Source organism: Castanea sativa, chromosome 5 (assembly GCF_040712315.1).
Source record: "Castanea sativa cultivar Marrone di Chiusa Pesio chromosome 5, ASM4071231v1".
Taxonomy (NCBI): domain Eukaryota; kingdom Viridiplantae; phylum Streptophyta; class Magnoliopsida; order Fagales; family Fagaceae; genus Castanea; species Castanea sativa.
Window position 1 is genome coordinate 17018908 of NC_134017.1, and position 27820 is coordinate 17046727.

At 38.2% G+C, this 27820-nt stretch overlaps 1 protein-coding gene and 1 long non-coding RNA gene across 2 annotated transcripts; both read left to right on the forward strand.

Annotated features, from left to right (window-relative positions):
• The first annotated feature begins 15354 nt into the window (after positions 1–15354).
• LOC142636134 (putative 6-phosphogluconolactonase 4, chloroplastic) lies at positions 15355–17813 on the forward strand. Its single transcript, XM_075810227.1, has 3 exons — positions 15355–15931; positions 16433–16568; positions 17168–17813. The coding sequence occupies exons 1-3, from the start codon at positions 15558–15560 to the stop codon at positions 17630–17632; spliced, it is 975 nt and encodes a 324-aa protein (XP_075666342.1). The 5' UTR covers positions 15355–15557; the 3' UTR covers positions 17633–17813.
• A 372-nt stretch (positions 17814–18185) lies between these two features.
• Positions 18186–27808, forward strand: LOC142636135 (uncharacterized). Its single transcript, XR_012844260.1, has 2 exons — positions 18186–18529; positions 27173–27808. It is a non-coding gene; the product is annotated as an uncharacterized LOC142636135 (long non-coding RNA).
• Positions 27809–27820: the final 12 nt, after the last annotated feature.

A 27820-nucleotide genomic window follows, 5' to 3' on the forward strand; every position in this document is an offset into this window, starting at 1 on the left:
TCACTCTCGCACAGACCCTCGCGCCTCTCTCCACTCTCTGTCACTCACCCTCTCACTCTTCCTCTCACGCCTCTCTCACAACCTCTCCACCTTCTCACGCTCGCACCTCTCCACTCTCTCACGCTCTCGCCTCTCCACCCTCACACACCCTCGATCGCTCGCGCCTCTCTCACTCGCCCCCTGAGCTGTCACTCACTCACTCAGTTTCCACTCTCAAGCACCCTCTCCACACTCCACTCTCACTCAGTTCTCAAGTATGATTTTATTAATTGTGTGATTTTTTCATGTGGGTTTGTGGTTTTTGTTTGAAAATTATGATTGATTTGATTGTTTCGTGTGGTACTCTGTTTTATCTGTACAACTGATTGTTTCGTGTGGTACTCTGTTTTGAAAATTATGATTGATTTTATTTAGTGTCACGTTTGATAGAGAAAGGTTTGATCATAGGCATATAAATAAGTTGTGTTTGTTTATTGAAGAGAAAATAAAATATGCTTCTTTGATTGGTTTAATAAAGAGGTTGTTTGAGTGTGAGGTAGTGGGAATTGAATTGGGTGGTTGTTACTTAGGAAGGGGGTTTCCTCAAGAAAGCAGGTTGTGTTTGATTTTGATTAATATTTACTTTAATGGGTTTGATAAAGAAATTCAATATATGCATCTTCAGAAAAATCAAGAGAATCCAAAGTTTAAATCGGAGCAGCTTGTTTGGATGTCTAGCCTATTTTATAAGTCAGTGAAGATGTATGTGGTCAGGTATTTAGATGAAATATTAGTGATAACGTCAGGGTTGAAATTGTTAACCATGGACTTTAAGAATTGAGTTTTGAAATATTTAGAAGGTATAGAAACAAAATCTGTAAATTCTTACATATTTAGAAGCACAAAATTCATTACTAAAAAAGTATTTTCCCTCACAAGTTCTTTGTCCCAAAGATGTGCAAGTACAGAACTAAATAAAAAGAACAGAGGAAATTAGGCATCAATCCTTACACAGGGAACCTATTTGTAAAGGGACAAAGAAGAAAATAATAAATGACAAGAGTCCAATATTTTGCTAAATTTTCCATTCTATAGAAACAATTTCTGATTCCTAAATTAAGGCCTTTCACTTACAACCAGGGAAAACACAAAAAATCTCAGGGCATCCCCTAGTTTAGAGAAAGAAGAAGAATACATCCCCATCCTCAAACCCTATGATTTGAATCTGTAGAAAATGCTGTCCCTCGTACATAACCACAAGCTTCCTCTCAAAATTTATTGTGTCCTAACCAAAGTGCTCCAGGAAGTGGCATGCAGTCTCTTTCTTCTTAGAAGAATCCTAGTCGCACTTGATGTTTCTGTAGATCCTCCTCACAAACAAATTAGAGCCCAGGTAACCCACAGCTCCTGCACAATTAAAACGATCAAATCAATGTTCAGGCACCAAAAGATAACATCTTTTCTCAATTGTTTGGCCAGGCTGTATGTGGATGTGTCAGTAGCCTATCAACCAAATTTTCTTAGCCTCATCTCAGCCGCAAAAATCACCAACATGTACTGTGGTAAATGACTATAAAAAAGACCTAGTATCAAGTGCCAATAGTCTTGTAGCTCAAGTGGCACCTCCTGGTATTTCCAATAGAAGCATCCAGGATTCAATCCCTCAACCCCCAACTATTAAATTATCAATAAATATTTACAATGACCAACTGAAATTTTCATTTCCACCTCCATTGCCTTGACAATTTAAACTTTGGCTGAAGTTACAATGATAAATAAAGATTTCGCTATGAATTCCAATGATAAATAAAATACTGATATTTTGGTCATCCCAATTTGGAAATACATATTTAAGGTTGAATATTTGGCATGTAATTAGAACATAATTAATCACATAATCAATTTCACACTTGACTGTATCAATGAAAGTTTAGATTGAACAATTGTTAAAGGAATATGTCCAGTTGTCCCCCTTTTTTTACTCTCAATGTATTCGAGCTTTAGTTTATGCCACCTACTAGTCAATAATAGATAGCATAAGCCAAAGTAAGAGCTTGACAAAAGCAACACTAATGATTTTGTATTATTAACCCATTCTTTTACCTATATTTAGAGAGAATAGTTTGCCAAATCCTATTCTATGATTTCCCTTTTCCAGATATTAGAGGCTACTGATTTGCTTTACGGCTTTGAAAATTTATCTGTCATAGAAAATAAGTCAAGAATCTAGCTGTACACACCTTTTTTTTTTCGAGGTAGAATTCCAATGTAACATAAGGGTCTAGCATTGTGATGAACATTAAAATAATTTCATGTTAATGACAGCAATTGGTACTTATGATTAATTAAAGGTTTAATTGCTATAAAAGAATATTAAGAAGAGGAGAATTTAGATCATTTGGGAAAGATCAAGAAGGAACGATGAAAGTGAAAAACTGGTCTTTATGTAGTAATGATCACAAAATAGTTAATGAGATCATATTGTGTTCATTATTTTGTTTTGAGATATCTGACAAAAAAGTTGAGATTTTGCTTTCTCAACGATCTTAAATCACTAAGATTAAGAGCAATTAAATCCTTCACAGATTTGTGCACTATTTTTCTATTTGGCTTGCATCACATGCTGACGGATCCTGCTTACAATTATTCCAGTGTCCATGAGGAAAAAAAGAAGAAGATTTTTTTTGTTTTTGTTTTCAATAATGTCTATTATGTGCTAATTGCTTATCATTCTTGTGCAGTATGGCTGCTGCAAATGCTGGACAGATTAACCACGCACAGCCTGGCCCCATTGACCAGTCGGTGTTGACGTTGCAGGCTAACCATCGGTCAGAAGCTATTTGGAATGGGCAGGTAAAACACAACACTAAAGATTTAACGAATGTACACGCATTTTATTCATACAATGTACACGCACTTGCTGTCATATATTAATCCATGGTTTTGTTCTGTGCAGGATCCAGGGTCCCTTAAATGCTATGTCTGTAGTGAAGAGTTCTCCGATCGAGAGCCAATGGTGGACAACCGAGTCGTTGACATCATTAAGGCACTTGGTTTGGAGGGACTCCTTAGGACCCCGGGTAGAGAGATTGACCACGGCTTGATAACGGCCTTAGTGGAGCGATGGCGGCAGGAGACTCACACCTTCCACATGCCACATGGTAAGGTCACCATCACATTGCAAGATGTGGAGTTCTTCTCGGGCTTCCTGTTGATGGCGAGGCCATTACAGGGAGCATGCAGAAAGAATGGGAGAATGTGTGTGACGAATTTCTTGGCTTCCGACCTGTAAATAATCAGAGAAAGGAACTTCATGGCCAAAGGATTTTCATCCAATGGCTTTTGGAAGCTGTTGCCAATCCATTGCCGCCTAATGCCACAGAGGATCAGTTGCATAAGTATGCACGATGCTACATCCTAGCGCTACTAGGGGACACAATCTTCATGGACAAATCCGGCGATAGGGTACATCTAATGTGGGTGCAACAGTTGGAAGACCTTCGCAACCCACGAAGGTACAGTTGGAGAAGTGCTTGCCTTGCATGGTTGTACCGAGAGTTATGCAGGGCAAGCGATAAGAAAGCTAATCAGATTGGTGGGTGTTTGCTGTTGGTCTAGTATTGGGCACGGGCCAGGTTCCCATATTTGTGTCCAACAGTTGAACATGGCCCGCCAGTGGGTGCTTATGGTCCTCTAGTGTGTGGTCCACTGTCCCTGAAGTAAGTCTCTACCTCATACACGTCATGTAACTTCAATTTATTTATTTATTTATTTATTTATTTTAAAAGCTTCTAGGAATTATTTAAGTCAATATTAAACAATTTTAAACAGAGGTTATACACTCTAATTTTGTGTCAAATTTCCTAAATTATATGATTCGGTTAATATATATGCTACTTATTCTTAATTTTTAGTTATTTTTATTATTTTATAAGTATATAAAAGCTGCTTAGTTAACCAAGCTTTAGTTGACTAGATTAACTATTTTATTAGAAAACATACTCTAATTGTAGCATAACAAAGTATGTTTGTAACAATAAAAAAAAAAAGCTAGTGGGTGGGCTAAGGTTATAAATACTTGACCATCCATAGAAAGTTTATATGCAAATTGTGAATACAACTTCATTACATTAACTTGACCATCTATAGATTGATTACATTATAGTCATATGATTTTCTTAGTGGGAAAGTTGTACAAAGTTAATGATCCCTTGTTCTGGATTGTAGGTGGTTGTGGGTCCCAAACAAGAAAAATAGGCCCGTCCACATATTCCTGGACAGGTATCGCGAATAAATAGCTTCAATGTTGCCAGGCCAGGTATGAAAATGCCTTATTTAACATGTTTAGTAACAAGATATAGGTTTGGTGAACTTTGACATATAAACATTGTTGCCTAATGTGTTGCGTACTTGTTTTTTGGCTGTTGTAGGTGGTGTGGCAGCCGTATGAAGCTGAATTCGAGGACCTTCCACCGTGGTGCGTTGCAGGGAGGGCCATGTGGACGGCAACGGTGCCACTTGTATGTTTCCACCTAGTAGAGAAACAAACACCGGATCGTGTCGTTCGTCAATTCGGGATGATCCAAGAAATTCCCCGTAATGTTGACACCGATACAGTGCTTCATGCCATTAATTTGAGGGGGAAGGTTGGTGTTGATTGGATGCGAAACATGTTGCGCATATTACAGAGTGGGGTAATTGCCTTCAACGGCGTTGTGAAGCAGTGCTTGGTGATATGCCTCCACAACACGAGTACTTCGATTGGTACAAAAGGGTAACTCGGAGGTTCATCAATGTCCTTGGTGCTAGATTGATTATAATAGTAACTTTTCCATCTGTTGAATTTTTAATTAGCATTTTGTCTACTCTATGCGCTAGCTACATCTTTAATATAAAAGATAATTTAAATTTAGTCAAAGGTAATACTTAGTCTCCCTATAATTTGCAATTATTACTAGCAAAACCAATTCAAAACCAACGTTTATTTTATTATCGATTGCCATTGTTGAATTGGTATTGCATTACTAATATACCTGGTTTTTTCATGTCAGATTGAAGGACACGCCCGTTTGTTGAGGCGTCACCCAGTGGGCACGGAGGACCACAAGGACATTACTAATGTGCTAAAGGCAGTGCAAGAGATTGGTCGTGTACAACCTCCTATCCCTGAGGCCCCGAATGAGGAGGCAGCTAATCCTGCGGTAGCGCCTACTCAAAGCCCAAGCACGAGCAGAGCTCCTGTCGGACGTGGCTCTCGTCTTCCTGATGCTACCCCGAGAGTTGTCCCTACCCCCGATCCCCACCCATCCACCCCAAATCCATCCCCTAGCCCCACCATCCCCTCACCCATCCCACATCCATCCCCTAGCCCCACCACCATCCCTTCACCCACTCCACATCCATGTCTTGGGTCTGACATCCGTCCACCCACCCCACGGTCATTTCCTAAGCTGTTACCCATTCCATCCTTTGACCTGGGTCTTGATCCAACCCCTCCTGACATGCACATGCAACCACCCTCCCACAATACGTCCACTGGCCCTTCTTCACCCACCCCACATCCATCCCCTAGCCCCACCACCATCCCTTCACCCACTCCACATCCATGTCCTGGGTCTGACATCCGTCCACCCACCCCACGGTCATTTCCTGAGCTATTACCCATTCCATCCTTTGACCTGGGTCTTGATCCAACCCCTCCTGACATGCACATGCAACCACCCTCCCACAGTACGTCCACTAGCCCTTCTGCACCCACCCCACATCCATCCCCTAGCCCCACCACCATCCCTTCACCCACTCCACATCCATGTCCTGGGTCTGACATCCGTCCACCCACCCCACGGTCATTTCCTGAGCTGTCACCCATTCCATCCTTTGACCTGGGTCTTGATCCAACCCCTCCTAACATGCACACGCAACCACCCTCCCACAATACGTCCACTGGCCCTTCTTCGGGCATTGACCAACCCCATGTTCAGGTTGAGCAGCCTGTTGGGTTACCTGCTGAGCCAACAGGTTGGCCGAAGCGCATATCAAAGGCACCTCCTTGTGGGACAGGGGGGCACAAACATGGACACAATGCTGGGCCTGAGGCATCTGAAGAAGGACATGCAAGACCTCCTCCTCATTATACGCGACGGCGTAAGGTTCAAAAAAGGTAATTAGACAAAAGAGAGACAAAGATTTCTATGTTAGATAGGCACATATTTCATATATTTGTCTTATGTTTATTATGGTTAATATGATCTATATTAACTACTACTTGGTGTTCTCTAATACTTAATGTTAAAGTGTATTGCTAATAATAGTTGCTACTGTGTTTTTTTTTTTTTTTTAATCATGTCAGTGTGTGTTTTGACTTGTCTTGCTTCCTCTCCTTTTTTTTTACATTTGTAATTGGTTTTCACTTATCAAACAAAAAAAAAACATTTTTATTTGATTTTCTTGTTAGCATCAATTTTCAAATCTACTTGACATTCAGTAGCAATGATATGAGCCTCATGTCTTAAATAGGCAAGAATAGCGCTCAAACGGAGGAGATTTCTTAAGAATGCAGAAGCAGCAGTACAACAACAAGCTATGTGGTCAAATGATACAGGTTCTAGTTTTACCATCATTTCCTCCTCGTTTATATATATTAATGTGAATGTCCCCAACTTCAAATGTTCATATCAGTCCAAATTTTTACAGTTAAACTTTTTGAAGCGCTTTCTTGGGGGAGGCTTCATTAAGCATATGCAGGTTTGTTTCCTTCCCCTCATGGTCCTCTGTCATCTTCTAGATTTTCTTCTTGTCTATTGTCAAATTAATTGCTCATCTGAATGATCATGGGAATTTTTTTTTTTTTTTAATGTTGAAAACAGGAAAACGAATTCCTTCAAGATGTCTTTGGGTTCACACCAAAGAAAAAGCATCTTCTGGATGATGAATATCGTATATCTAGTACCGATAAGGTTGGTTCTTATCAATTCCTCCTAGCTGCATGTACCTCATTGCTTTGTGTTATCTTTGGAGGGATAAGCTCATATGCATCATTTTTAAATGGTTACTGAAGGGGATAAAAATAGTAAATGGACGGAAACAGTTAGGACGGATCGACACCATGATTGACCCAGCTATGACGGTTAGGTGTTGCTGAGTATCCGTCTTGTATAAATTAATTATGGATGCCATGTGGCATGTCGTTTGATATATTTCAGATAAGCTTTTGCTTTATCCCCACGCAAACGTGTATATTTAGACTTCTTGCGACACACGTTTGAGGAGACTCCTATATGGAAAGGAACTTGAGAGGGAAGTTGTATCCTTAAAGAAAGGTAATTCTACTCACTATAAATACCCCGGAAACCCTAAGTATGAAGGTACGCATAATATTCTTAACTCTAGCACTCTAGGGTTAAAGGAACAAGATTCTAACTTGACCTTCGGAGGGTACTCGGCCGACACCACACCGGTGCTCTCTTCCAGGTCCTTCGTTTTCTTTTTGCAGGTGTTGCTTTCGTTTGAGGAGCGCTTGCAACTCACTGGTGATATTTTCGGCTTCATCAGTTACCTTTTCCATATTGTTTATGTAACTTTTTCTTTAGATATTTATTCTTTTTTTTTTCTCTCTTTTTAACAGAGGATGTATAAGTCACCAAACTCAGTTGTGAGCAAGGCTAGGACCTAACTACTTAACAAACAGAGAATGTTATATGAGGTGGATCTTTTCCTTATGAACAGAGTTAGAAGTTCCCTGCTTGTCCAGAGTTGAAATCTGTTCATATATGGTCAAATCCTTTTGAATCCAATTATATATAATGGAACGTGAAGTCCAATATAATTCCAATATGTATGAATTTGAGACAGAATCTAAAGATGTGGATTTAATTTGGATGTGTAGTTATGCTCTTACATTGTAAACAAGGGCTAATGATATAAATTACATATGAACAAATTAATGCTTTGACATCCAGATTGATTTGTCGTAGAAGCAAATCTTGATTTGAAAAATTAACCTTAGCTGTGGAAACCTTATTTTGGAGGTTTAAGGATTGGTTAATTTAATATGTGAAGATTGGGTTTTGGTGTCTATTTAGGGCGATCATGGGTTTGAGACGTTGAGCTTTATGGTGGACAAAAAGTGGAGTTTCTTTGGTGCCTTGGACCTCTTTGGGTATTATTATTATTTTTAATGGGTTTGAAGGTTTGAGCACATATTAAGCATTATATTATATATGTATTCATGCTGTGCTTATATTTTTGTATTGAATTAATTTCCTATCACTAGAGGCATTTAACCAATCCTTAAACCTCCAAAATAAGCTAGTATACCTAGGTAGAACCCTAATATTTTTTCAATAAATTTTTACTTATCAAAAAATGTATTGGCAGTTTTAGTCTTGTGCCTAGTTGGCATGGTTGTGCAATTCTTCATTAGGTTCTTGTTGGCATCATTAGGTTCTTGTTGGCATCACTTAGAACCAAAGACATATATTGAAAGAGATGGGATTCGTTTGTCATGTTGAGCATCCTCATAAATTCATATCTAACTACCTTGCTACTCTCGAAACACCTCCAGAACTGAGGCAAGAAGCTTGGAATCTAGCAAATGATAGGTACTTCTTATAAATTAAATACCTTGCTACTCTTGAAACACCTCCATTAGTAATCTGTTATGTTGAGCAATTTTATTTTTAACATTCAAATTTGGGCAGTTTGCGCACCACTTTATGTGTTCGATTCAAGAGCGAGGTTGTGGCTTGTGGGGTTGTCTATGCTGCTGCTCGTTGGTTCCAAGTACCCCTTCCTGAGAATCCACCGTGGTGGAAGGTATTTGATGCAAACAAATCTGGGATTGATGAAGTCAAGGGATTCACAATCTCAGCCAATTCCGAAGGTACTACTATTTTATTGTTGTATTTTGAGTTTCACTAGAAATATAAAGCTTACAAATGCTCTTCTACTGTTTTTGCAATTTTCAATTCCTCAGCAAGTGTTGCATTTTTGTTTGTCAACTACTGCTGTCTTATTTCCAGTGATTCTTGCTATAGAGGTGAGTTGTTAGACCACCTGACAGCAACACTTGAATTCTCTGTTTAGAGAAAGGATGGCAATTGTAAAGACTTAAGAAAAATTGGTCCATCTTACCATGGGATTTTTAATTCATTGCTGTTCTATAAGAACTTCCATAGACTAGGGAGAATTGAATCACTTAAGCATGGTGGGATTTTCGTTTCATTGCTGTTCCACTTTTGCAGGAAATTTCAGAGAGTAGCCCTACAGCTAACATTAAGCCAGTTTCAGCAGCAATTAATTCTAACTCTGTTGGAGCCAAAGAAGTATTGGTTAGAGTAGCCATTGACAAGATGAAGGATTCTAAGAAAAGTGATGATGAATCAAAGAATATACCAGTCTTTGTAAACTAAGCTCTATCCAATGATTTTATATTGTAACTCAAGATGATTGTCCATACCAGTCTCTCTACAAGAGAACACAATAAACACATATCCCCCAGAATGGGAATTTTGGCTAAAAGGTTCTGGTCATGTGCCTTAAGGCCCCATTGTTCCCCTTGTGTAGCTGTAACATGGATGGTGATACCTTTGGCATCTTCCAGCCTTCATAATACATGTATTTTGTAAGCATGTTAGTACCAATGTGCATGTATGAATTTTAGCTTTTCAGGTTTGTAAATGAAGGAAATATGGAGTATTAAAGAAGGAAAATTAAGAAAATTCACTATGTCACTCATATATGCCCTTATTTATAACGTCCTGAGGTGGTAAGTTATGATTGGTTTAACATTATTTTAATACAAACTCACCACTAACACAAATTTTTCACATAGCAAGTTGTGAAATTGTATGTAAAATTAGTGTTAGCATTGGTGCTCATATTAAAGTGATGTTAGATTAGGAAGTTATGAGATTGTGGGGGGAATAAATACGTATCCTCTTTTTGAGTTAAATTTAAATACAAAAGGATTTTTGATACATTCATTCAAAAGGCGTATTTTGAAATCGATTTAATTTTACAATTTCTAGAAGACCAGTTTAGGCCGGCTAGAATGGGTGCCTAATCCATTTGCATTTCCATAGCCTAGCCGCCAAATTTAGATTATTGGTTCTAGACTTCTTCTCAAAAATAAAAAAAGTTATAGAAACGTTTGGTTCATTTTATTTTATTTTTAATAAATTCTAATTTAAATCCTATGATTTAAGGTGGTTTGGTTTCAAAATATATCTTACAATTTTTAAATTTTTAAACTAAAACTATTTAATTCTAGAAGTCTCAAATTACCCATTGAAAGTTTAAGATAGATAGGTACAACAAGTTCAATTTCATAGTTTTGTTAGTTTCAAATACAGTTCTGAAGAAAAAAAAAAGGAAAAAAAAAAAAGTGCAACTCGAGTATTAAACACTCGATTTCCATCAGTGGAACTCGAGTTTTAGACACTCGATTTATATTCGGTACTCGAGTTCAATAGCAGCGAGTACGCCAGGCAGAGAGTTCAAAAATATTTACGGCCAACTGCCACTGGAAAAATTCCCAGTGGAAATCGAGTCTCTGAAACTCGATTTCCATTTCAGTGGCTTTTTGGTAAATAAGTCCTATGTAAATCGAGTTTTTGTAACTCAATTTGTACTAGCAGTATTTACGATTATGCCATCCAATTAGAAATCGAGTTTTAGAGACTCGATTTCCACTGGGTTTTTTTTTTTTTTTTGTTACCCCCTTCCCTTGCAGTAGTATACCAGGAAAAAAAAAATTTCTTCCCCTGCAGCTATAAACCAAATCCAGAACACATCACATGGGCAATGTATACAAACATTGATTGAAGAGTACATTGAATGCAAGAAATTGGATTAAATTAGCTACTGTTCATGGGCAGTATAGTTGCCCTCTTAGCTACAGACCACACAAATTTAACCAGAGTACATCCGGCATACAATCTGATTACTAGCTATCATTGCTTCAAATAAGGCCCCTACGGTTGAACTTGCCAAAGTAAGTGCTACTAATGCTAAAGTACTACGGTTGCTGGCATTATAGGCAAAAGCTGCACAACGCAGCTAATGTAACGAGTACAATGGATAGGTACTAGTTCAATTACAACAACATTCAGCAATAAACAAAATAACAACTAAGTTGATACAACATAGTCTACATCGTCGCCTAACACTTGTCCATACTGATACAACATAGTCTACATCGTCGCCTAACACTTGTCCATACCGAAGATAACCACAACTCCCACGTACAATGCCATTCCAAAATAGAGCCTCCGCTCGCCTGAAAAACATTAAAATACGGTTGTTAGTTCCTAAATGCAAAGAACAAAAACCAAATCAGATTCTGAGCATATTATATCAAAACAGCAAAGGCACTTGCCTAGTTTGTAGCACTACCGCCTGTCGAAGCCCCATGGGAATCGCTTGTCGAAGCCCTAAGGGAATTGGGACATCTTCTGCAATTATGCCCCTCTTCATGACACACTCCACATCGCTGCCTCGGTTGAATCTCCTTCAAGTCCGAATCTGGGTTCCGGCTTCCCCGTTTTCGCAGGACGACCTTTGGCCCGCAATAGACTTGGGTCAGGCACCCACCGTGGTCCGCGAACGTCCCTCCACAATGACTCTGACTTTGGCGCCACAAATTGATGTGAATATGTGTGAATGGAGTTCTCTAAATTGTAACATGGGTCAATATAGCTGGTCGCATTGAGATGCAATTGCTGCAAAACTTTAATTGCATGTGAACAAGGGATCTTAATGTTTTGCCACTTTCCACAACCACATGTTCTAGCAAATACGCGCACTTTATGACTGTGGTTTCCCCCTTTACCTCTATGGTCGTTGTACAGGGTAACCACTTGATATACACCAGTTTCATGATTAAATTCCCTCACAGTGTGTCCTGAAGTTTTCTGCAAATTTGTGGTATAGATCCCCATTGCATAATCACTCCACACCTTACCTTGAGAGCGATTAGAAGTAATTTCTTTATGTCGATCATGGAAATATGCAACAAGTTTGCACTAAGTGAACTCAACCATTGCAGCAATGGGTAAACCGCGGGCACCTTTAAGTACCCTATTAAAGCACTCAGAGATATTGGTTATCATTGCCCCGTAACGTCTTCCACCATCATGTGACTGGGTCCATTTCTCCACATCCTCACTCATTAGATATGTGTATGGCATATAGTGTTCAAGATGGGGATCATCAGGGTCTACACTCCTCAGTGCATTAATCTCGACATCCTTAATAGTTTGCATTATGGACTTAAATTTAGCTTCATGAGTCGCATATCCAGCTTTCAAGGCCATGTTGAAGGCAATATCGGTAATGTACCTGTAACTTTCCGTCATCACCTATAGGCCACTCTGCAATGGCGCATTTGATACCTTTATGTCGGTTAGAAATAATGCAAATGCCCGTCAAGTATCATATGCCCTATCGAATTCCTGAGACACTCTAAAAACCACCCCCAACTAGCCCCTGACTCCTTGTCCACAACAGCAAAGGCAAGAGGCAAAACCTTTTGGTTATCATCGATTGCCATTGCAATCATCAACACCCCTCGATATTTACCATACAAATGAGTCCCATCAATATTGATCATTGGTCTGCAATATCTGAATGCAGCAATGCATGGAGCGAATGCCCAAAATACATAGCGCAGTAACGTAGTACCATCTATGGGGCTAGGTATGGTCCAATAGGTGTACTGGGTACCCGAATCCTGATCCAAGTATGCCAACAACAACTTTCACAACTTTCGCAACCTTTGGTAAGACTCCTCCCAATCTCCAAATATCTTAGCAATTGCATTTTGTTTTGCATCCCATACCTTATAGTAAGAGAGCTAATGATTATACTTAGTATCTATGTGGCCTCAGAGCTCATCAATACGAGCAGTGTGATTTTGTCTCAATTTTCCCACAATTTCTGATGCAACAAAATTAAAATCCATCATTTTACCATCTCTTCGCAGGCCAAAGGGTATACAACTGTGTGGACCCACATAAGACGTGACCATCCACAGACCATTTAATTTAGCCTTCATGAATGCCCCAATGTACCACCTGCAGTTGGTGTCAATGCATGCGACGCACAATTTAGTTTTGGTCGACTTCCGGATTTTAAAATTTCTATTATCCTTTGCTACGTATATTATCAATGCACGCTTCACCGCCTCTTTATTTGCAAAAGTCAACCCTTTATTAAATGCATCCCATCTTCCCAAGTAGAAACAAATGGTATCTGAAGACATAAAGGATCAACCATATTTTCCCAAGTATTTGCGAAGAATGACTCGGTAGGAGGTGTGTAGGCAGTGGTCGTATTTGTAACATGCTGGACGCCAATATCATCGTCCGCATCACCTTCATCATGGCACTCCATATTGTCCTCTTCAAAATTGGAAGCAAGTTCATGGTCATCCACATCCTTTTCAAAGTCGCCTCTCTCAATCCTCTCTTCGTACTCATCCATATCATCAAGATTTTCATCATTATTCGCAAAATGATCTTCGTCCTCCACCCCTAAATATGTCTCTTAAGGTTGAAGTGTTTCACCAGTATTGGCAGCATAATCTTGAGATGGGAATGTGTAACCGCTCATTGTAGTGCATCCATCGTCTAAGGCTGTAAATTGCAAAGATGTAGTTGTTTGTTGCAACTCCTCGACATCAACTTCTGCGAGGGGCTCGGAACTTACGTACAACTCAGCAGCATTTACTTGGGGCATTTTATGGATCCTATTAAACATGACATTTACATGTTTATCTTCTTTGATCGCCATGTACTTGTAATTTATCCGTTCATGAAGGACTTTTTGTGGGTAACAATAAATAATATTTATGTCATAACAAGTAGGGCTCAAACTCAGTTCTTTCATTATTTTCATCTTCAAATCATTCAATGTCTTCAACTTACGACGTATCATCATGTAATAGCATTCGATATTCGGCCCTTGAAATGGGAATCCGTCAATCTGTTCAGGATTGAAAAGGGGTCCACCGTAGTATATATTTATGTCAATATTCTTCAGAGATTGTGAACCTATTAGAGTCAAGGGTAATATGTTAGTGACATATTTTAACATAATTACAAAACATTTTTATGTACTCAAAGTACAAAAATTACAACTTCTTACATCAAACACACCCCACATTTGCATATATTCACTCCACATCACATACAAACACACTCAATCATTATCATTTCATACTCAAACAAATAAAAAAACTAAAGACAACACTTACCCCCAATACAAAATTTCAAATCATTCTAACAAAAAAATAATGAAAAATATTAAACCAAACAACAACAAAAATAGCCATGATAAAAGCCTAACAATACAAATATATCTTAAATATTTTTTACTTCTTATAAAAAAAAATATAAAAAAACCCTAGCATATATACACTAACTTGTTACATCATATGCATGTACAAACCCCACATTAGCATATATACTCAATCATTACCATTTGTTTCTAAACAAAAAAAAAAAATCATTAATCATACTCAAATAAAAAAAATAAAAAAAACTAAACACACAAATATTCAAATCATTCTATCAAAAATATAAAGAAAAATAACAAACCAAACAAAAAAAGTCATGATACATACCCATAAAAAACCTAATATGACATATATGTAACTAACAACTACCCATAAAAAAACCCTAACATTACATATATGTAACTAACAACTACTCATAAAAAAACCCTAACATTGCATATATGTAACTAACAACTATTCAAAAAAAAAAAACTAACAACTAGAGAGAGTGTATAAAAACCTTACTTGACATGAGAACGTGTAAATGGAGGGTGAGTTTGATTTGAAGTTTTGTATGAGAGTGAGAGAGAGAGAGTGAGAGAGGAAGAGAGAGCTGCTGGATTTTTGGTGTGGCAAACGGCAGACCCCAAAAAATAAGTATTGTGTAATAAAAAGCAGTTGCCCTAACCACGTGGATTAAATTGGACCAACCATTGCAAACCGAGTCTCTGAGACTCGATTTTCCTTTTTAAAAACCGAGTCTATAAGACTCGATACCTACCTGGAGTCCCCGTTGATCCAACTGACAACATAAATAGAGTATTTAATACTTCACATGTAAATCGGCTCTCTAAGAGTCGATTTCCAGGTAGCCGCCACGTGAAAAAGCGCCACATCAGATCTGATCAACACATACAAATCGAGTGTTTAAGAATCGATTTATATGTTCAAAATCAACTCTCTAAGAGTCGAGATGTTAGTATTTTATATACTTTCTCATCAGTGCCTACTAACTATATTCTTGAGTAATTATAACTAATGACCCATTTTCCCCTCCTATAGACCCCTTCATGAAACTTGCTATTTTTTATTTTTTTTTGGGGGTAACCCCACGCGTTGTTTGCTTGACATGGCCTAGCATCGTTGTCTCCGCCAAGTCACCCAAACAAAGCTATGTTAACGAAAGTCACGAAACTCAAAAAAATCTCAAAGAATACGAAACCCCCACCAACAAAGAGAAACAGTGTGACATACACACAGAGGGGTCACACTCACTTCAAAAACTGTCTGTTATAAAAAGTGTATGGCTCTCCCCTTTACTCTCCACACTAAGCTCTCCATCTCCACCACTTCTGTACGATTGTTCCACGTGCCCATAATCTCACCCAGTGCCTCACACAAGCCCTTCGAGGTCAACGCTTCCACACTCAGACTCAGAGGCTTGTCTCTCTCTTTGGTGAGCGATAAAAGGTTGAGACATTGTGGTAGTATTAGTAGTAGTACAACAAGAGTGTCAATGGCAACCAAGGGTGAGGTGAAGAAGGAGGTGTTTGAATCGGCGGAGGATCTGGCTGTGTCTCTCGCTAAGTACACTGCACAGCTGTCTGATAAGTTTTGCAAAGAGAGAGGAGCTTTCTCTGTCGTTTTATCTGGTGGGTCTCTCATCAATTCCCTCAGGTAACAACAATAAGGTTTTTTTTTTTTGGGTCTTAATTTTGACTGTCATTGTGCTTGTAAATGTTTTTACTTTTGTTGTTTTTTTTATTAGGTTTTTTGATGTACCCAGATGATATATGTTTGTTTGGTTGATGGGAAAATGGAATGTTGTAGGAAATGAAAACAAAATGGAAAATTGGGTTTAGAACCAAAAATGAACTATTGACTGTGCTTGATCGCAGGGGTTTGGTGAAAAAGAGGGAGAGAATAGAGAATTGAATCATGGGTTATTCATTATTAAGGACCACATGAAGTAGATGCAATTTTTTTTTCTTTTTTTCCTTAATTTATGATGTTCAATTTTATTGAAGAGCTCAATTAATAAGTAAAAATGATTTCTTGTTTGTCTTTTACTTTGCGTGGTTTTATTCATTGTCAAAAGGAGTGTTTAAAGATAATTAGTATGGGGTTCTTAATAATGTGAGTGGTAGCCTTGGTAATTGCTTGATGTTGGAATTGCAGGAAACTAGTGGAACCCCCATACATTGATTCGATTGAATGGTCGAAATGGCATATCTTTTGGGCGGATGAGAGAGTGGTGCCAAAGGATCATGAAGACAGTAACTATAAGCTTGCTTATGATGGGTTTCTCTCTAAGGTAGGATTGATTGTTGAAAGTTTTCCAATTCCATATTAGTAAGTATTGCTGTAAGATTGTGCATTCAGATTGTGCTGTTCTTTGCGGTATATTTATGCTTTATTTTGAATATTATGTTGGGTGCATGTGAAAATTATTATAGGAACTTTAAAAACTATGGATCTAAGACTAATGGCTGCACCGCTTAGGTGTGGCTTTATTTGAGTAGAAAGCATTGCTAGGACAATATTAAGGTCAAAGAGAACACTGGATCAGGCTAGTGAGAAAAGATGTTAATATATTATGAACAAGTTTATGAGAGCATGGTTTGCTTATGACTTTGTTGTGGTAAATGATTAGGTTGGTTCAGGTAAATAAGCAAAGGTTTGGGTATTGTTAAATGATAAAATGATGTCTTATACCATTTCATGAAGTTTGTAATAATTCTAGATGCTTATCTATGATTTATATGAAAGTGTATTCTTGGTCATATGCAGTTAGAAGGCTGGCTCATCTTCTTTAGTTAACTTTTTAAGAGCAAATTTTATTTTTTCTATGGCTGTTCTGCTTGTGACAGTCTTTAGTTAATTTAAATCTGTTAAAAAAAAATTTCTGGCTAGGTACCAATCCTCCCTGGCAATGTTTATGCCATCAATGATGCCCTGTCAGCTGAGGGTGCAGCTGAAGATTATGAGACATGTCTCAGACATTTGGTTAAGAGCAATGTTGTAGATATATCAGCAGCTAGTGGGTTTCCAAAGTTTGATCTCCAGCTGCTGGGTATGGGCCCAGATGGACATGTGGCTTCTTTATTCCCAGGCCACCCTCTTCTCAAAGAGAATGAAAAATGGGTCACCTACATTAAGGACTCTCCAAAACCACCTCCAGAAAGAATTACTTTTACCTTTCCAGTGATCAACTCGTCTGCATATATTGCCCTTGTGGTAAATGGTGCTAATAAAGCTGGAGCAGTGCAAAATGCTTTAGGAAATAGTCAAAATTCTGAGAAGCTGCCTGTTGCAATGGTTTCACCTGAAGGGGAGTTGGCTTGGTTCTTGGATACTGCTGCAGCTTCAAAGCTGTAGGAGGGGGAATTTCTACAGCTTTGTGAGTTGATCATCATATATATTAGCGTGTTTTATCTTGTACTGTGGTTCTATCAGAGATCATATAGCTGTTCTGTTATATTTTGTGATCTCTGTGGTATGTAACAACTAGCAAGATTTTTCTATTTTCTGTGATGGCAATAAAAGAATGGTTTGAATAGTATCTGGTTTGATATGCGATTGGATATTAGTTTTTATTTTGTTCATCCTGTTTTTCTCCCTTACACACACTCACATAAATGTAATGTTTTTACATTCACTGATGACTAAAATGCAAATTGCACATTTTTAAGTTTGGTGTCATTTTGATTTAGTCCCTAATATTTAATTTTTTTTATTTATTTTAGTCCTTGATGCTTGACAGTTTTTTAATGTTGTCTTTCTGTCCATCCAGTTAATAATGTGGCTGTTAAATGCCATGTAAACCTACAATCATTACAACTGGTCCAATTACAAAAATCGTCAACTCATTTAAAAAAAAAAAAAAAAACAACATCATCTCAAAAAAAAAAAGTTCCTCTCTCATCTCCATTTCTCTCCCTTTTCTGTTCTCATTGCTGCTGCCCTCTTGCCTTCACTCATTTTTCTTCTCTTTCCATTGAGCTCTCCTACTGACCATTCACCTGGATTCGGGGAATTTTGTGTCATCATTATTGCGGTCTAAGATGGAGGAGAGAGAGACCATGACAGCAGTATTGGAGGCAATGACCACAGCCACTGGCATGGGGGCTGCCCCCATGGCCGTGAGCGCCTTGCCTTCACCTTCATCAGTCAGTGGGTTTTCTAACAATAGCACGAGTGAGCTTGCTATGGTGGTCTTGTTGGCTCATTGCGCTTGGAAGTTTGAAGCCCTTGCTTTTGGTTAGTGTAAAGGAGGTAAGGGATATTTTTTTTCCATGTTTAGTGTTTTTGAAAATAGGTGTCTAGTTTTCTAGGATTTATGCACCATATTTGTTTTGTTATGGACTAATCTTTCCCTTTACTGGGAATTAAAATGAAATTATAAGGTCATAAACTGTTTTCTTTTCTATGTTTGGCAACATTGTTCAGTAATTAAAGGGATTTTCTTTCTTTTCATTTTTTATTGATTTGTTTCAAGTTTGGGTGGGAAAAGTTTATAACTCTCTGTGTGGTATGAGTCCATTGTTGTGATCATGGATGTAGGATTTTAATATAAAAAATCAAAAGATTCTAGGAAATGGTTTCTGGGTTTGGCATTTTGGCTAAAAATGCAGCAAGATCACAGAAAAAGGTGATTCTTTTTTAATTCAAGATTGATTTTTCATGAAAAAATTGGTGTTAGATTTAAGTTTATATTTCGAAGGGTACGGTGGCTGGATGATTTTGCATGGCTGTGTTATTGATGCAGCTGGAGAGGTAACTGGTGGTGGCTGGGGAAACAGAAAGGAAAGATTTTTTTTTTTTTCCTGTGTGTTCAAAATGACGTAGTTTTAAGCATCTTAGAACAATGCTGGTTTGAGTTAAACAAAAATGATGGATGTTACAAAGGCGATGTTAAACATTAGGGGCAAAGATGAAAATATTTAAACATCAGGGCCCAAAATCAAATGGATCTCAAACAAGGGTAAATTTATCATTGATCAATTTGTGCTACTCCATTTTTTTTCCTATAAAAAAAAAAAAAAAAAAAAAAACTTGTGATACTCCACAATGCAGTAATTAGTAGTGAAGGTAGCACAGTACTCTGCTGTTCCCATTTTTTTTTCTCCCCTCCTTATGACTCATTCTATAAAGAAACACAGAGAAAATCTAGAGAGAAAATTTCTATATGTATGTTAAATGAGAAACTAGAAGCTATACATATCGTGACCTCTGTTCCTTATATAAGAATCTGAGATGAGCTGGAAATGTAAAACAAGCTAAGTAACTCTTACATGTGTGCCTAACTAACCTCCACATTCTAAGCTTAACTAAACTACAAATCGTTTACCTCCATGTTCTTACAAAGCTACTTGTATCTTAGACAGAAACTACACTGCTGTACATCAACTATCTGAGCTGCATATTTCAATCTTTAATACTCCCCCTCAAGATGGAGGAACAAAGACATTGAGTATACCCATCTTGTTAAGTAAGGAAAGAAACTGATATGTTCTAAGTGGCTTAGTGACCAAATCAGCTAGTTGATGTTTGGTAGGAACATGGAAAGTCCTGATTACATTGGCTTGTATCTTCTCTCTTACCAGGTGACAATCTATTTCGATGTGCTTAGTCCTCTCATGGAAAACTGGATTTGCAGCTATGTGCAAGGCTGCTAGACTGTCACAGTAAAGAGAAACGGGTCTGAGATGTTGCACATGTAGATCCTTCAATAGAGCTAAGAACCAAACAACTTCACAGGTAGTAACAGCCATAGCCCTGTATGCTGCTTCTGCAGAAGATCTAGAAACAGTTGTTTGTTTCTTAGTTCTCCAAGAAATCACTGAATCTCCTAAGATTACACAATATCCAGGAACTGACTTTCTTCAGCTTGTATCTGGGCAAGAAGCCCAATCTGAGTCAGTATAGGCTTTCAAATGTAGCTGTGAATCAGCTGCAAAAAATAGACCTTGACCTGGTGTTCTTTTGAGATACTGAAGTACCCTTATTGCTGCTTGAAGGTGAATCTTTCTAGGCTTGTCCATAAACTGACTTAGTTTATGTACACTATAGGTGATGTCTGGTCTGGGTAGAGTAAAAAACAAGAGTTTACCAACCAATCTCCTATACATGGAAACATCCTTTAACAACTCACCTGTGTACTTTGACAACATGCAATATTGATTCGTAGGAAACTTTGCAGATTTAGAAGCTAGCACACCAGTTTCTTCTAGTAACTCTAATGTATACTTCTTCTAACAAAGATGTATACCTTTAGCTGTTCTAGCAATTTCAAGTCCTAAAAAGAACTTTAGAGGTCCTAAATCCTTGAGCTTGATTTGATCATGCAAGTAATTCTTGAAACTGTTAGCAGCTGCAAGGTTGTTGCTAGCAACCAAAATATCTACATACACAAGAACAATAAGAATTGTCTGCCCCTGAACCCGTGTGAACAAAGAGTAATCTGATTTTGATGTTCAAAACCTTATTCAATTATAGCACTTGTTAGCTTAGAAAACCATTGCCTACTAGCTTGCTTCAAACCATATAGTGATTTATTCAACTTGCAAATCTGTAACTCCCCCTTGCTGGCAACCTCCGGAACATATCCTAGTGGCAAATGCATATAAACCTCTTCAAAGAGATCACCATGCAGAAATGCATTGTTGACATCAAGTTGAATGATGGGCCAATCCTTAATAGCAGCTTTAGCCAAGAGGGTCCTCACTGTAACAAACTTAGCAACAGGTGAGAAAGTTTCAAAATCATCTAACCCTTCTTGTTGAGTAAAAACCTTAGCCACTAAACAAGCCTTATATCTCTCTATACTACTATCAGCTTTCAGCTTAATTTTATACACCCATTTAGAACCAATTGCTGTCTTCCATGGAGGCAAAGAGGTTACTGCCCAAGTATCATTGGCAGCTAAAGCCTGCAGTTCAGCTTGCATAGCCTCTTTCCATTCAGGAAATTGGGCAGCTTGGTTGTAATGAGTAGGGTTCAATTTTGGTGAGAAGAGCAATGCTGAAAGCTTTATGAGTTTGGGTAAGTTTAGAGTAGGATAAGGTATCGGATATAGGATAGGTTGCATCTGGAAAAACAGGAACAGCACCTTGAGCAAGAGAACAATGGTAGTCTTGTAGGTATGAAGGAGAATTGTCTGATCTAGTGGATCTCCTAAGTAAAGAAGAATCAACAGTGGGAGAAGGAGGAAGTGGAAGAACAAGTTCTAGAGGAGTATCTGTAGGTTGAAACTGCAGAAAATCTGCAGAATTCTGGTGTGGGATCAAGAACATCTGAGATGGCAGAAAGATTAGGTGAAAGAGGTTTGGAAGATGTGGGAAATGGAAAAATATGTTCAAGAAAGTGGACATCTCTAGAAACAAATATAGTTTTGGAAGCTAAATCAAGAACTTTATAGCCTTTAATACCAGCCGGATAACCAATGAAAACACAGGGCTTAGCCCTAGGATCAAATTTGGATCTGTTCAATGGAAGAGTTGAAACAAAACAAGGAACCAAAGGTTCTAAGATGAGTATAAGAGGGAATGTGTTTAAGCAACTTTTCATAAGGACTTTTGTTGTGCAATAATGGAAAAGGCAGCCTATAAATGAGGTAAACAGCAGGGAGCACACACTCACCCCAAAAATGTAAAGGAAGATTGGATGAAACCTAAAGCTCTAGCAACCTGCAAAATATGCTGGTGCTTTCTCTCAACCACAGAATTTTGTTGAGGGTTTCCAACACAAGAAAACTGATGAAGAGTACCTTTGTTTTTGAAAAAATCTGTAAGTTTAAGGTTAGGAGCATTATCTGATCTAAAACATTTAATTTTGGTGTGGAATTGTGTTTCAATCATTGAAAAGAAGGCTGGTATGTGTATAGAAGACTCAGACTTTGATCTCATGGGATAAATCCAAGTTGTTCTAGTGCTATCATCCACTAAGTTAAGAAAATACTTATAACCTTCTAAGGTAGGTGTTGAAAAAGGTCCTCATGTATCACAATGAATGAGATCAAAAGCATTAGGAGCCACATGATTAGCATTAGGAAAAGGTAATCTTTTCTGTTTAGTTGGTGGGATGTATAAGATTATTTCTAAGGTGTTGGCTAATAGGCTTCGTAGGGTGGCGCATGGACTTATTTCAGATTCACAAAATGCTTTTGTGAAGGGCAGACAGATTTTGGATTCCGTCTTGATTGCTTCTGAATGTATCGATAGTAGATTGAAGTCAGGAGTTCCGGGTGTGCTTTGTAAGTTGGATGTGGAGAAGGCATATGATCATGTGAGTTGGGATTTTTTAATGTATATGCTGCAGCATTGTGGTTTCTCAGAAAAATGGAGAAACTGGATAAGGTATTGCATTTCAACTGTCAAGTTTTCCATCTTAATCAATGGTAGCCCAACTGATTTCTTTGGAAGTTCTAGGGGGCTGCGGCAAGGGGATCCTTTATCCCCATTGTTGTTTGATAGTGTGATGGAGGCATTAAGTCGTATGTTGGATGTGGCTGCCTCCACTGGGCAATTCTCAGGCTTTTCTGTGGGCAGTACGGCTGGATGCAATTGTGGTCCGTCGGTGATGGTGTCTCACCTTCTATTTGCGGAATGACACTTTGATTTTTTGTGATCTTGAACCTTCTCGGATTGCTAATTTGAGGGCGATTCTTGCTAGATTTGAGGAGGTGTACTGGGCTTCGTATTAATTTAGGGAAATCCTAGCTTGGGACCCGTTGGTGGCGTACCCAACTTGGAGGCTTTGGTTGGTCTGTTGGGGTGTGGGCAGTCTTCTCTGCCCTTGAAATATTTGGGCCTTCCTCTAGGTGCAAAATTTAAGGACTTATCTGTTTGGAACCCTATTCTTGAGAGAATGGAGAAGAGATTAGCAGGTTGGAAGAGAATGTATTTATCTAAAAGGGGTAAGGTGACACTCATTAAAAGCTCATTATCGTCTTTACCTACATACTTTCTTTCCCTACTTCCTTTACCGGGTAAGGTGGCCAAGTGTATGGAGAAATTACAGAGAGACTTTTTGTGGGATGGGATTGGTGGTGAACCTAAAATTCATTTAGTTAATTGGGCCAAGGTTTGTAGGCCTTTGCAGGATGGGGGGTTGGGTATAAGACAGTTGGGTAAATTTAATTCTGCCTTACTAGGTAAATGGTTGTGGAGGTATGGAACCGAGACTGATGCTTTTTGGAGGAGGGTTATAGAGGCAAAATATGGGAATATTTGGGGTGGTTGGTGTTCGAAGAAAGTGACAACTCCTTATGGGGTAAGCTTGTGGAGATATATTAGAAGTGACTGGTTGAACTTCTCTAAACTCCTTGTTTATGATGTGAGGGAAGGTACTAGAGTGAAATTTTGGAAGCATGTGTGGTGTGGGGACTGTACTCTCCAAGAGGCCTTTCCGGAGCTTTATTGTCTTAGTAGGTCCAAGGACTCCTTAGTGGCTGAAGTTATGGGTTGGTCTGCTGGGAGGTTTCACTGGAATGTGCTATTTCGTCGTCCACCACAAGATTGGGAAGAAAAAGCCTTTGATCGGTTTATGGGGCTAGTCTACTCCTCGTCAGTGAGAGGGTTTGGACCAGATAGGGTTTGTTGGAAGTCTGCAAGGAATACAGGATTTGAGGTTAGAGATTATTACAGTTCCTTCTATCCTCATAATCTTGTTTCCTTTCCATGGAAAATGATATGGCAATCGAAGGCTCCTCCAAGGGTAGCCTTCTTTTCTTGGTCTGCTTCCTTAGGTAAGATCTTAACAACAGACAACCTTCGTAAAAGACGAGTGATTGTGCTTGACTGGTGCTTTATGTGTAAAAGGTGTGGGGAGTCGGTGGATCATCTTCTACTTCATTGCACCATAGCTTGGGAGCTGTGGTCTTTGGTTTTCTGCTTGTTTGGTATTCAGTGGGTTATGCCTCGTACTGTTCTTGAGGTGTTTGAGGCTTGGCAAGGAAAGTTTGAGCGACATCGTCACATTGATGTTTGGAAGTTGGTACCTCACTGTTTGATTTGGTGCATTTGGCAAGAGAGGAATGCTAAAAGTTTTGAGGGTTGCGAACGCTCTTTGTTGGAGATTAAGTCTTTTTTCTTACACACTCTCTTCGAATGGAGTGTGGTTTTTTCTCATTTTTCCTGTTCTTCCTTTTCTATTTTTCTTGACCGTTGTTCTCTTGTTTCATGATTTCTGCATCCATAGTACATCCCCAATGTACTCGGTTTGGCAATTCCTTTATTATTATTATTAATAATACTCTTACGTTATTTATCAAAAAAAAAAAAAAAAAAAAGCTGTCTAGAAATGGAGGGATGTCCAAGTCTAGCATGCCATAGATGAACATTATGACACTTATTCTTGACAGAAGTAAGAGAATCAAAACAAGCAGATACAGATTCTGCAGAAGTCTTATTTTGACACGTAACATTTGAAGCAATATATGGAATGGAAAAAGAAGATAACACAGTAGCAGTTGTGTCCAAAAGATACAAGTTTCCCTTTGCTCTACCAGTCCATTCGTCTTCCATGGTTGAAGGCCCTGAATAAAGCAAAGGGTGTCCAGAAATATCAAACAATAAGGATTATTTCTAGTCAACTGACTTACTGAAATCAAGTTAAAAGAGAAGGTTGGGACACAAAGGACATTAAAAAGAGAGAGTGGATGTTAACTGTATTGTCCTTATGTGAGTTGCAACTGCGTTATGTCTGTTAGGAAGAAAGACAACAAGATTAACAATAGAAGTAATGGATGTAAAAAATGAAATTGAATGGACCATATGGTCAGTAGCTCCTGTGTCTAAGATCCAATCTTGAGATGAAACTAAGGATGATGTGGTAAAATTAGCTGAAAACACTGAGTGTTCTAGAGAGTTAAAAGGGTTACCTGCCATGTGACGCAAGGCTGCAAAAGTTGAAGCTTGTGGGTCAAAAGCTGCAAAGGTAGAGGCTTGTGGATATGAATCAGTAGATTGAGTCACTGCATGAGCAACTTGTGGCCCAGCAGATGGGGCTAATGCCTGAGAAGACTGAGAATCAACAGAATTGGTCCCCATTCCAGAAAATTGTGAACTTAACATGGCCACATGTTTCATGAGTTCTTGACATTGTGACTGAGCCTGTGATAGTGCGGATTTCGGAATATCAGAGAAAGATTGACCAGGAACCACAGTAGCAGATTGATTAGGAACCAAGGCTGCTGCAGCTTGATGGGGTTGACCTCCTCTTCCTTTGTTCCTATATCCAGGCAGGAAACCATGGACTCTATAGCACTTGTCAATTGTATGGCCCTTCAATCCACAATGAGAACAAAATGGCTTGTCTTTGTTCTTGGAATTATATCCTTAGCTAGCAGAACTCTCAGTTCTTGTGGCCAACACAGCAGATTCCACAATAGTATTCATCTTCAACCCAACCGATCTTTGTTTTTCTTCCTGCTGAATTAAAGAAAAAACCCAGTTGATAGAAGGAATAGACTCTAGCAATAAAATTTGCCCTCTAACGTTGGCAATAGACTTTCATGTATTATACATATAGAAATTTTCTCTTTAGATTTTCTGTGTGTTTCTTTATTTGGTATCAAAGCAACAAACTCCTTCCTCAACTAATTTTTTTCTCTTTGATTTTCTTGCTTTCCAAACAGTATTTTGTTCTCTGTTTCTCTCTTTTTTTTTTTCTTTTTTTTTTTCAAGCTTTTGTTCTTGCTTAGCTGAAAGATTTCCATGGCTTCTACTGAGAATACAAGTACTCATTCTGCTCCTCCTAATGGATCTTCTTCAATTGCTGATGATATTGATAAACCATCGAGTCCTTACTTTCTTCCTAGTGCAGATAATCTGGGGATCGTTTCTGTTCCCTATATAAGAATCTGAGATGAGCTGGAAATGTAAAACAAACTAAGTAACTCTTACACGTGTGCCTAACTAACCTCCACATTTTAAGCTTAACTAAACTACAAATTGTTTATCTCTATGCACTTACAAAGCTACTTACAGCTTAGACAGAAACTACACTGCTGTACATCAACTATCCGATCTGCATATTTCAATCTTTAATAATTCTCTATTAATTTGGTGGCTGATGCTTTAGCTAAAAAAACTAGATCCTTGTACAGTACATTTGTTTCTCTATTGACTTGTGATTGTTTGGGCTATTGTAGAAATCTTTAAACATAAATTTATTTCTAAATCATTTCTTCCAACCATGGCTGAGTTATTTTTACATTTGTTGTCTTTCGAGAATTCTATAATTTATCAAAACAATAGCCAATAGGTGTGTGCAGAGATGATGATTCCACCACTATTCTGCATTTTGTGGTGCAAAACAGGAAATGTTTAAACTAATTTGTTGTATTTGCCACTTCTTAAGTGGCAGATACAACTGATTAATTCAATCTAAGACAACATATGTCTTGGAGATTCAATTAAGTTTCTTGATTGATATCTCTAATATAATACTGTATGATTTGTTGTCATCCTTTTTTAGATATCTATCTTCTGTCTTGTCAGATGATTTAGGAAATTCCCTTCCTTTGTCATAGCTGTAGCGTAAACATTCCCTAGAACAAGGCCTTCCTTTCTCACGGTATTGTGAAGAGGATCACATGTTGTAGTTGTTACCTGTCCTTGGTATCTGGAAGAACTTGATTTTACTACAGGCATGGGGATGCCAGGGTCTTTCTCTCGGAATTTAGTAGTTTGTTAAACTAAGATGATGAAAGCAAACGCAGATTAACTCATCTTATCATAGGGGACCATTTATTGGAGCTTCTAGTCAGTTGGTATAGTGTGTTAGCCATAGGAGTGATTCTGGTTACTGTGCATTTGTATTTTTAGTTACATGACCTATTTAATAAGTCATATGACTTGTATAAATAATTTAGAATGAAACTTTTTATATTTATTTTTGTATTTTTTTTATTAGTTTACTGGCATTACTTCGTTTCTCCATTATATGAAGACATATTCTGCCACACTTCATGCATTGGTCAACGGTCAGACCTCCATATGATGATGATGATCATATTAGTGATGAAGATGATGTTGAGCAAGAGCTTGATCTTGATGTAAGGAAAATGTCTATCACACCCAGGAATCCATTGAGTTATTGGATTTCGAATGGATTAGATGAACCTAGAGCAAAGCCTGCAAGAATCGGCCCTCGACAAGTTCATGGTCTTTTGATGTCAAAGTCCTTTTTGTCTTTGACTCTGCTGGAAGAGATGAAGTCTACCTTGCTTGTGCTAAACAGAAGAACATGCTTCTAAATATGAAATATTATAGTTCAGTTCACCTCAAATGTATGCTGCTCAGCTGACTGGAAGTAAGAGTTATAGTTCAGTTCACCTCAAATGTGTGCTGCTCAGCTGACTGGAAATAAGAGTTTAGCCAGCCATTACAATTTTGGGCTTTTTATTTGTGATCTACGACTTTTTCTTTTATTCTACTGCAAAGAATTGTAAAATTAATTAAAGAAGCTGATTAGTACATGTCCGATATGAATTTTGTGTTAGTCCATATTGATTGTAACAGAAGAAATACAGAGAAGAGTAGATAACTTACTTCATTGTGA

Coding starts and splice junctions, on each gene's coding strand:
- LOC142636134 (XM_075810227.1), top strand. CDS start 15,558: ATGGCTCTCCCCTTTACTCTCCACACTAAGCTCTCCATCTCCACCACT. Junction 15,932..16,432: donor TCTCTCATCAATTCCCTCAG/GTAACAACAATA, acceptor TTGGAATTGCAG/GAAACTAGTGGAACCCCCAT. Junction 16,569..17,167: donor ATGATGGGTTTCTCTCTAAG/GTAGGATTGATT, acceptor ATTTCTGGCTAG/GTACCAATCCTCCCTGGCAA.